Source organism: Phoca vitulina, unplaced genomic scaffold (genome assembly GCF_004348235.1).
Source record: "Phoca vitulina isolate PV1807 unplaced genomic scaffold, GSC_HSeal_1.0 scaffold40, whole genome shotgun sequence".
NCBI classification, from domain to species: Eukaryota; Metazoa; Chordata; class Mammalia; order Carnivora; family Phocidae; genus Phoca; species Phoca vitulina.
Window position 1 is genome coordinate 21,447,849 of NW_022589743.1, and position 10,876 is coordinate 21,458,724.

At 52.3% G+C, this 10,876-nt stretch overlaps 1 protein-coding gene across 1 annotated transcript; it reads left to right on the forward strand.

Moving 5' to 3' along the window:
• The first annotated feature begins 1,442 nt into the window (after window positions 1–1,442).
• Window positions 1,443–5,507, forward strand: ERAL1 (Era like 12S mitochondrial rRNA chaperone 1). The gene is made up of 10 exons (XM_032428727.1): window positions 1,443–1,750; window positions 2,676–2,803; window positions 2,920–2,997; window positions 3,400–3,446; window positions 3,607–3,668; window positions 3,836–3,948; window positions 4,041–4,289; window positions 4,430–4,579; window positions 4,703–4,783; window positions 4,903–5,507. The coding sequence occupies exons 1-10, from the start codon at window positions 1,468–1,470 to the stop codon at window positions 5,023–5,025; spliced, it is 1,314 nt and encodes a 437-aa protein (XP_032284618.1). The 5' UTR covers window positions 1,443–1,467; the 3' UTR covers window positions 5,026–5,507.
• Window positions 5,508–10,876: the final 5,369 nt, after the last annotated feature.

Genomic DNA, 10,876 nt, shown 5'->3' on the forward strand with positions numbered 1-10,876 from the left:
ACAAGCAGGGGGAGCAGCAGGCAGAGGGAGAGGGAGAAGGAGGCTCCCCGCTGAGCAGGGAGCCGGACAGGGGGCTCGATCCCAGGACCCCGGGATCATGACCTGAGCCGATAGCAGACGCTTAACTGACTGGGCCACCCAGGCACCCCTCTCTCTCTTTTTAAGTAAGTTCTATGCCCAACCCAAGGTAGGGCTCAAACTCACAAGCCTGAGATCAGGTGCCACATATTCTACAGACTGAGCCAGCCTGGTGCCCCATCTCCCATTCTCTCTTAAACTCAATCCATTTAGGTTTTCACCTAGACCGTGCTACCTGAACTGTTCCTGTCAGGTCATGAACATCTCTCTCTCTCTCTCACACACGGCCTCCAGGACACAAGTCCTGTGAAAGAGATTTTTGTCCATTTTCATTTTTTTTGTTTTGTTTTTAAGATTTTATTTATTTATTCATGAGAGACAGAGGCAGAGGGAGAAGCAGGCTCCCCACGGAGCAGAGAGTCCAATGTGGGGTTCCATTCCAGGACCCTGGGATCATGACCTGAGCCGAAGGCAGACACTTAACCAACAGAGCCACCCAGGCGTCCCTCCATTTTCTTAATTCATGTATCCCCGCACCTGGACATGGCCTGTACATAGCATATGAATAAATCCCATCCCTCCAATCCCCGCAACATTTCTCTCTCAATTTCAAGAGTTTGACTGAGAGGCTTCAAAGAATGACTAAGGCTTAAGGCCGCAAAACGACTTATATCAAGTTCCTCAGGCCTCTAAGGCAATCTGGGGGATTGTAGGTGACTACGCAGCGTCTTCCCCTTTACAGACCCTCTGGTTTTTCTTCAGAAAGGAATGGCCTCAGGGAGGAGGTAGTAACGGAGGTTCATAGATGGGAAATCGGGTCTGCTGCTCCTCGGGAACACCGACCCAGGGAGTACTCCCTACAGGAGGCTCGTATGAAGCAATGATGCAGACTGTCGAAGAACGCTGCGGACCGCTAGGCCAAGCCAGGGGGATACTGGGAGAGAACCTGCAAGCCTGAAACCAGGGAGAACTAAAAAGCACCCGTTCTGGCTCCCACGACCTTTCCTCCTTCGATGCGTCAGTTTTTCCAGCTGGGAGAAGTCAGAAACTGAGAAAGATTTCTGCCGCTTGGCCTCATGGGAGATGTAGTCTCTCAGAAGCCTGGGCTAGAAGGACCTTTTACAAAACTTTGGCAGGAGAAGAAGAAAACAGGATGTGTATGGGAGTCCAAAACGATCATCATGTCCACGCAAACTCTAAATACACATTTTCCTTTTCCTTAGTCTCGGTCAGTCTCCAGAGCGGGGTCCCCCTCCATCTCACCTCCAACATCCCGTGTATCTCCGCACTCTGGGCCAATCTAGCTCTGTCCTGCTCGCTCGCTTTTCCACCGCTCTATCCAATCGTAGGTGAGTTCTTGGTCAGTTCCCGGAGTGCTTTGCGGCTGTAATGGCTGCCCCCAGCGGGCGTGCGGCTACGCTCCTTGCGGCGGTGTTAGGGGTCCGGCAATTGGGCCCCGATGCCGTGAGGGAGTGGGGTGCCCGGGTCTCCTCGCTCTTTGACTGTCAGCGGAGGTGCGTGTCCTGTTTCGCGGGCTCCGCTTTCTCTGGTCCCCGCCTAGCCTCTGCCTCTCGCCGTTATGGCCAGAGCTCAGCCTTGGACCGCTTCCTTGGACTCTCTCAGCCAGACAGTTCGTTGACTTCTCACCCTCCCGGCGTGTCCATGCACAGAGGTAAAGGGCCCGGATAGGCTTGTCCCGGATTGTCACGGTTTTAGCAGTGAAAGTTCCGGGTCGGGGAAACTGCTCAGTCCGTGGGGATATCATCATTGGTCCTATATTGTGGAAAGCGATCTTGAGGCCTCGAGAGAGAGGCGAGCCTTGAAGGATCTCACAGGAGAGAGATACCAGGTTTTAAGAGTTGGGAGCCAGAGGGAACCGATGTGGTCACAAACAGAGACGCTCACAAAGAGCAAGAGATTCAGGGCCACAGGCAAGGCAGAATTGTGGCTCTCTGCCCCGAGATGGGAAGCAAACTTGGTCCCATAAGTGCTCAATCTACTTGTCAAGAGACTGAGTTACACCTAGGAAATAGCGTAGGTGTTCTTCAAGTAGCGTAGACTACACTCTGGTAGGGAGGCTGCACACAAAAACTGGTCATTGTAATGCAGTATTATAAGAAACTAATACTTACAAATACTGAGAAAGCTTGCAGAGCCTTCATAACACCTTTAGTAGGGTGAGATTGTCCGAGCTGGAGGGATTTCTGGCATTATCTGAACTAGCTGTACTTTCACACATGTACATGCATTTATCAGGCACAGTACAGTTCCACACAGTAATTGAGTATTAAATGCCAGGCATTGTGTTGATTGTTTCTACAAAATTGCCAGTTGTCGAAAGAAGGTTTTAAGTAGGTATTGTTAATATTATCTCCATTTCACATGTGAGAAAACTAAGGCACTTAGAGAAGTTAGAGAATTTGATACAATCATATAAACAAATTAATGGACAAGCTAAGTCTCAAAGCCAGGTCTCAGCTTCAACCTGGTACACTAATCTTGTATTCCCTACTTCCTTTGTGGGCGGGTAGGACTGAGTACCTGATAAGGGATCCAGGTTGCACTACCTCTCACTCCCCTCCTGCCCCCACACACAGATGAACAGGATCTCCTCTTGGTCCATCGTCCCGACATGCCTGAGAACTCCAGGGTCCTAAGAGTGGTCCTCCTGGGTGCCCCGAATGCAGGGAAGTCAACACTCTCCAACCAGCTGCTGGGTCGGAAAGTATGCTGCATCCTTGACGCTACCCCCCCCCCCCCATCTCTTACTTTTTTCTCTTTCTTCATGAATTGTCCTACAGTGATCTGGGATCTCAGTTGGGACTTCTTTGTTTTTGGCAGGTGTTCCCTGTCTCCAAGAAGGTGCACACCACTCGCTGCCAAGCTCTGGGGGTCATCACAGAGAAAGAGGCCCAGGTGGTGGGTACCTGCAAAGGAAGTCCAGCAAACTGGACAGCGGGTGAACTTAAGAGGGTCTCCCTTACAGTTAGACCTGAAGAAAATGTTAAATTCACTTTTCTGAGGGAAGGGGGTCTCCTCTTTCGTTAGGCCTAGTGCAGTTCTCTCTACTTCCCCCCTCTGGCATCTAGTCAGAAAGATCTCATTCCCTCTTTAATCCTTCCTAATCTTTCATGTATTCACAGTCATCATCTTTTTCTTGGATCCTATCTAGAATTAAAACAAAACTGGAGGGTAAAAATCTAAAGTCATCCTGGCCTAGAGTGGGTGCAGGCTTCTGACATCAATGGTGGCCTTTCTCTCACTCGCCAGTTATAATCGTTCCATCTGGGGGGGGTGGGCATCTCTCTTTCCTGATTTTAGATTCTACTTGACACACCTGGCCTCATCAGCCCTGTTAAACAGAAAAGGTAATAGCTGTGGAAACAGGTTTGTAGAGGGAAAGGTGTTGAGGAGAAGGTGAGGAGATTCCATCATAGGGGCTGGAAAACCCCCTTATCATACCCTATCCCTCATTGGGAGTATATCAGTCATAAGACCCTTCCTGACCTAAGTTTGTCTGTCCCTCAGGCACCATCTGGAGCTTTCTTTGTTGGAAGATCCATGGAAGAGCATGGAATCTGCTGATCTGGGTTAGACTCATGATGGGAATCTGAAGCCCAATTTACATGGTCACGACCTCTTGTTCCTGGTAGTTTGGGGGATGGGGGTTGGCCCAGAGCCCATATCATGGACATTTTGGGGGCTGGGGAGAGAGTGGTCATATATTTGTCCTGCTGCCCGCCCTGCCACCTTCTAGTTGTGGTCCTTGTGGATGTCTCAGACAAGTGGACTCGGAACCAGCTCAGGCCCCAGGTGCTCCAGTGCCTGACCCAGTTCTCCCAAGTCCCTAGCATCCTTGTCATGAACAAGGTGAGCACCACCTACCTGAAGAAGGGGTCTACTTTCCTCCATGGTGCCCATCTCACTGACCACACACCCCTCTGCCCGTCCTCCATGCCCAGGTAGATTGCCTGAAGCAGAAGTCTGTTCTCCTGGAGCTCACAGCCGCCCTTACTGAAGGTGTGGTCAATGGCAAGAAGCTCAAGATGCGGCAAGCCCTTCGCTCACAGCCTGGCACTCCTTGCCCTAGCCCAGCAGCTAAGGGCCCAAAAACACAGTCTGTGGGAGGCCCTCAGAGGATTGGCTGGCCCCACTTCCAGGAGATCTTCATGTTGTCAGCCCTAAGCCAGGAAGATGTGAAAACACTAAAGGTCAGTTAGCCTTGGCCGTAGCCTGGCCTCTGATTTCTGCCATGTGAAGATAAGCCTCAGAGTTCCTCCTGGTGGTGAGAATGAGTAGGAAAGTCTTGGTTGGGACTGAGCTGCCCACCTACCCCCCTCTGTACCCACAGCATTACCTCCTGGCACAGGCCCGGCCAGGACCCTGGGAATTCCACAGTGGAGTCCTCACTAGCCAGACGCCTGAGGAGATCTGTGCCAACATCATCCGAGAGAAGCTCCTAGAACATCTGCCCCAGGAGATGCCCTATAGTGTGCAGCAGGTGCGGGCACAATGAAGGAATCTGGGGGCTCTTCACCATGCACACACCCAAGACAGGACACCTGGGGCCCGGAGAGGTAGGGATACGGGTCTGTCTGACTAATCATGATGTCTCCCTCTGCAGAGGACAGTGATGTGGGAGGAAGGGCCAAGCGGGGAGCTGGTGATCGAACAGAAGCTTCTGGTGCCCAAAGAATCTCATGTGGTAAGCCGGGTTAGGCTTGGAGAAAGGACCAGGGCATTAGGCAGGGGTTCTTCCTCCACTGCTTGGAAGCCCTGAGAACAGGCTTGTGTGTGTGTCTCTCTCTCTTACCCCACCCTCAGAGGATCCTGATTGGTCCAAAGGGGCACTTGATCTCCCAGATTGCACAGGAGGTGGGCCGTGACCTCATGGACATCTTCCTCTGCGATGTTCGGCTCCGCCTCTCTGTGAGGCTTCTCAAGTGACCACCCTCTGCTGCCTCGCCCAGGGCGTCTCAGCCAGAGCTGCTGGCAGGGCCACTGACCAGAACGGCCCCTGCCCAGGGACAGGGACTGGTGAGAGGCGTGGGCACTGCCTGCCTGCCTGCCTGCCTGACTGACGGCTGGCTTGGCCTTCCTGAGTCTGCCTAGCCCCTGCCTGACCACGTCTGTTGGAGGAAGTAACTTATCTTAGCTCAGTTCCCAGGTCGTTCCTCTGCCTGGGGTCCCAGCTGCTTAGGTCTAGAAGTTGGCTCTTTGGTAGGAACAATGCCACCCTGCTTCTGGCTGGCAGTGAACCCAGAGTTCTTCCCTGAGTTGCCAGTTTTAGCAGAGAGGGCTTTTTCCTGTCCGCTCAGTTCCTCTACCTTAAAGCCGCGCGTAAGAACCTGTGGGTCCTAAGTGAGATAGTGCCGCTCACTCCATCCCTCTCCCCAGTCTTGGATGCTAATAAAATTAAAAAACAAGCATACTGGTTCTCATCTTTATTTCTTTATTTTTTTTTTTTTTAAGATTTTATTTATTTGAGAGAGAGAGATTGAGAGAATGAGTGGGAGGAGGGGCAGAGGGAGAAGCAGACTCCCCACTGAGCAGGGAGCCCGACACGGGGCTCAATCCCAGGACCCTGGCATCATGACCTGAGCCGAAAGCAGACGCTTAACCAACTGAGCCACCCAAGCGCCCTCATCTTTGTTTCTTATAATAGGAAAGAGAAAACCCATTCCCTCACCCCCACCCTGTTGTCTTAACTGGAGTCTCCCTCCCTCCCAGTGGTCTGTTCCAGGGTCCTGAGCTCTCTTCTTGGCACGTATTCTGGGTACAGCAAGAGAACCGTTACCATTACTAAACTCAGTAATGGTAACGGTTTCCTCGCCATCCCCAAGCGTCCCGGCGGTCAGCAGGCTGTGATGGGCTGAGCGGCGAGCCCGGCGGGTTTGCGGCTTCCCCAGCCCTCGTCTGGCTCCAGAGCTGTGGGGACCCGGACTAGTACATCATCTATACTGTAGTATCTCATCGCAAACTTACAGTATATGATGATATCCCAGCCAGGGCCCTGCAGCAGGCACAGGGAGCACGGCTTGGAGAGCACTGCGGCAGGGAGGGCCAGGGGCTGGGGCAGAGCAGGACAGGTCAGTGCTGGACACACACAGCTCCCCACTCCCCACTCCATAGCTCCTGGGCCAGCAGCTCCTTGATGGTTGTGGTCAAGGGCAGCCCAAGTCAGGTAGGGAAGGGGCCTGGCCCGGAGAACCCTGCAGAGCTAGGGTCTGTTGAGATCTCCTTGGGGACCCAGTGTCAGAATTAAACAAGCTAGAGATCACATAGTGAGGCAGAAGGTTCCCTCTGGTCAGACCAACAAGCAGACAGACAGGCCCAGGAGAGGGTACTTACCTGGGGCTGGAACTGCAGACTGGGGAGGCCTTCAGAGGTAAGGAGGCCCTGACCCTGCCTCTCCACTCAAGCTGCTGGCCTTTTAATCCACTGGCCCCTCCCCTGGGTGGGGCACTTTCCCCTGGTTCTAGAAAGCCCCGCCTCTTAACCCTTTCCCTGCTGGACTCCTTGGAACAAGGGTCACTGGCCCCTCTCTCTACTAGGCCCTTTCTCCCATAAATTTTATGGCCCTTGCTAAGGCTAGGGTCTGCCTTTCACTCCTCTCCCCGTGAAGCTGATCATCTCTCTGCTGGGCCTGGGAGGAGGAGGAACAGCCTCACCGCATCCTTCAGGGTTTAATTGTTGGCTGTGGCCCAGCTGGTGGTGGCAGTCGTGGTGCTGGTGCTGGTGGCGGTGGAACTGTTAGTTGAACCTCTGTAAAGCAGGAAGGGTCCTGACAGCTGGATTCTGGGGGCAAGCTCAGGCTTAAATTTCAGTTCCTGGGCCCCTGCCTAAGTTTATGCTGAGCCCAAGGAGGGTAGACCTAGGCTACCTCTGCTATGGCAAGCTCCCCTGGGTGGACGGGGTCCTCTGTGAGTCATTTGAGGGCAGGGGAATTCAAGCTCTTCTGAGAGCCAGCATAAGAATGGGTAGGGGCCTGTTCAGAGCTCAAGCCACTTACAGTGTGAGCCTGGCAGTATTCAGTTCTCTGCCTCTGGGCTAGGCAAGATTCCTGGTGTAGAGACTTCTCAGAATGGGGGAGGGAGCTCTGTTTATTTTATTTTTTTAAGATTTTATTTATTTATTTGAGAGAGAGAGAAAGAGCATGGGAGGGAAGAGGGTCAGAGGGAGAAGCAGACTCCCTGCTGAGCCGGGAGCCCGATACGGGACTTGATCCCAGGACTCTGGGATCATGACCTGAGCCGAAGGCAGACGCTTAACCAACTGAGCCACCCAGGCACTGCTCATTTTTAAAGATTTATTCATTTGAGAGAGAGAGAGAGATTGTGTGCCTGTGAGGTGTGTGTGTGTGTGTGGGGGGGGATGCAGGGTAGGAGGAGCTGAGGGAGAGGGAGAGAATCTTTTTTTTTTAAAGATTTTATTTATTTGAAAGAGAGAATGAGAGAGAGAGAGAGAGAGCACATGAGGGGGGGGGAGGGTCAGAGGGAGAAGCAGACTCCCTGCTCAGCAGGGAGCCTGATGTGGGGCTTGATCCCGGGACTCCAGGATCATGACCTGAGCCGAAGGCAGTTGCTTAACCAAAAGAGCCACCCAGGCGCCCCAGAGGGAGAGAATCTTAAGCATACTCCCAGCTGAGTGCAGACCCCAATGCAGGGCTTGACCCCATGCCCCCCCCCCCCCCCCGACTGAGGCAGCCAGGCGCCCTGCTCTTCCCTCTGGCACAATCTTCCCTCCTTTCTTACCTAGTTAACTCCTATTCCCTCTTCATATGTAAGTAACACCTCTGCAGACTAGTTAAATCTACCTGTTATGCGCTCATTTATTTGTGTGATTAATCATTTAGGCAAATAATCACAGGGGCCTGGTTATTGGCCAATCATGTCAAATGTCTGACATGGAGCTAAACTCAATGTGATGTAGGGGAGGAGAAAAACTTTGGCCTGGGGAGGCAGGCAAATAAAACTGGAGCTCTTAGGCAAGTCTTTTTCTCTCAGAGCCTTCCTGTTCTCCTTGTAGACAGCAGGAACAACAGTCCCCAGTTCAGAACTGTGAGCTAGGTGACTAGCTCCTGGCAAAGCACTTAGCCAAATGAAGCAGCCAAATGCCCTTCATGGAATATTCTTGAAAGCCGCTCAAGGCCATTGAGAGAGCCTAGGTTTAGAAATAACAGGCCCTGGGGCACCAGGCTGGCTCAGTCAGTGAAGCAAGTGACTCTTGACCTCGGGGTTGTAAGTTCAAGCCCCACGTTGAGTGTAAAGATTACTTAAAAATAGGGACGCCTGGGTGGCTCAGTCAGTTAAGATCTGCCTTCGGCCCAAGTCATGATCTCAGGGTCCTGGGATCAGAGTCCCGTATCAGGCTCCCTGCTCATCGGGGAGCCTGCTTCTCCCTCTGCCTGCAGCTCCCCCTGCTTGTGCTCTCTCTCTCTCTCACAAATAAAAAATAAAATCTTAAAAAAAAAAAGATTACTTAAAAATAAAATCTTAAGAGGGCACGTATGTGGCTTAGTTGGTTAAACGTCTGCCTTCCGCTCAGGTCATGATCCCAGGGTCCTGGGATCGAGCCCTGCAGCTGGGCTCCCTGCTCAGTGGGGATTCTGCTACTCCCTCTCCTCCCTGCCATGCTCTCTCTCGCTATCTGTGTCTCTCTCAAATAAATAAAATCTTAGGAAGAAAGAAAGAAAAAGGGAGGGAGGGAGGAAGGACAGGCCCTGAGTGACAGTCCCCACAGCCCCCCACATCCAGCTCTGTGACCTTGACCTTAGATGGAGTGCTCTCAGCTTCAATTTTCTTGTGTGTACAATGGGAGCAATCCACCCCTAGCTCCTGTGGGGGCGGCTAGGGTCATGTGCATGCTCATCTCACTCCCGGGGCAGACCGAGCGCCTGTGGAACCGATGTTGGTGTCCTTCCCTTCTTTCCTCTGTCTCACTCACTAGCTGTTTGACTAGAGGCAAAGTGCCACTTCTCTGAGCTTTGGTGGTAACACATGGTTCACCACATTGTAAGAACTGAGAAATGTGGCTGAGAAACATTTACAAACCCAGGCACTCTAGCCAGGTGAGAAATTATCGTATGTCTGCTCCTTGCCCCCTTTTCTGTCCTGTGACCCCTCCTGCCGTGCCACCTCTACTCAGGGACCCCACAGACAGGTCAGGCTCCTTCACCAGACTAAAGGCTTCATGCACCAAGGCCAAGATTTATGCCGCTCATTGCCTAGGCTTCTGCCTAGTCCCTGCTTAGTCCTAAGACCGAAGGTGAACATGGGCAGAAACCAGGGGTCCTGAAGGTAGAACAGAGAGATATCTCAGCCAGCCAGAGATCCTGTGGCTTTGGCCCTGGCTGGGGTGGAGGGTACTGTCATCAGGGTGTGGGCTGGAGCAGAGTCTGAACCTGGGTGGGGTAGTCTGGGGACCCTGATAAGTGGACTTGGGGCTATCAGGGTGGAGGCCCTTCTGCTTATCGGGAGCCTGCAGGGGCCACGAGGACCCGAGGACACTTCCCGCCCAGAGCTGTCTCCTGAATGGCAGCCCTTCCATCCCTTTGCCTCCTTAGAACCCTTCTGGAAGTCCAATGGAGACTCTGCCCCTTCCCTGGCCAGCATGGAGGTGGGGGACACAATCCAGGTCCTTGGACTTGCACTCTAAATTTTATTTATTTATTTATTTATTATTTATTTATTTATTTATTTGAGAGCACAAGCAGGGGGAGCAGCAAAGAGAGAGGGAGAAGCAGGGAACCTGAGGCGGGGCTCGATCTCAGGACCCTGGGCTCATGACCTGAGCTGAAGGCAGACGCTTAACCGACTGAGCCACCCAGGCTCCCGTGGCCTTGCATTCTAACAACTGTTGCTTCAAATCAGGAGCTCCATTGGCTCTCCTGAGGTCAGTGTGGACTGGTCTGGGACCTTAACCTTCTCATGTCTAATTCCAATCCCTGCCGCAGCAGCTTTGAGCCTTTGACTCTTATTTTGATCTTCGGATGAACTCCTTAAACCATATGGTGAATGACAAAGTTAAGGATGGTCAGAGCTGCAAGAATCCTTCAAAATCATGGAATTCAAGTAATCCCTTTATAGAGGAGAGGAAACCGAGGCGTAGAGAAGGGGAGCGAATCGACCCCCAAAGCTTCAGCGTTCCCTCCACCTCTCCACACCTGGGAACCCATGACCCTAAGAAGAACAGCAGCTGCAGGTACTCACAGACACACGGACACACGGCACGTGGCACACACACGTGTAATGCTTACATACACACAGACGCACAGAAATACACAGCACACATACTAAAGAAAATAGATGCAGCTAGCAAATTACTCTCAATTCCCTCTTCGTTACTCTACTAAGTTCCATGGAGTTGACAGTTTTGCACAACGATGGTGGCCAAATCATAGGGTCACTAGTGTCCCACTCAAAGGACAATCAACAGCAAAACTCATCCTGGAACCAAGGACTTTGAGAAGTTCCGGGAGGTTCTTGCTTTCCTGTTTTGCTTTACATGCCGGGAACCCAAAGCAAGAGGCTGGTGTAACCCTAGGGGCTTACCAGGTGTGAGAAAGAAAAGCTGGAACACTGTTCTAATCTTTATTCTCTATGTGATAGATTGGGGCTTGAGATCTGGGGGACCTATCAGAGATGACTGCTCGGTTTCACCGTGGCCAGCCTGTGAAGCTTCTCCCAACCCTCCCTGACACCTGCCCCCTTAAGTCCAGGCTTTGACCCTGCTCAGTTTTCCTCATCACACGGAGAATTCATGTGATCCCTTATTTGTCCCCAACTACCCCGGGAGA

Bases quoted from the DNA above. Each gene is read 5' to 3' on its own strand.
- ERAL1 (XM_032428727.1), top strand. From the start codon at position 1,468: ATGGCTGCCCCCAGCGGGCGTGCGGCTACGCTCCTTGCGGCGGTGTTA. The intron at 3,447-3,606 runs GTAATAGCTGTG...TCTGTCCCTCAG, and splicing joins AGCCCTGTTAAACAGAAAAG to GCACCATCTGGAGCTTTCTT. The intron at 4,580-4,702 runs GTGCGGGCACAA...CTCCCTCTGCAG, and splicing joins TGCCCTATAGTGTGCAGCAG to AGGACAGTGATGTGGGAGGA.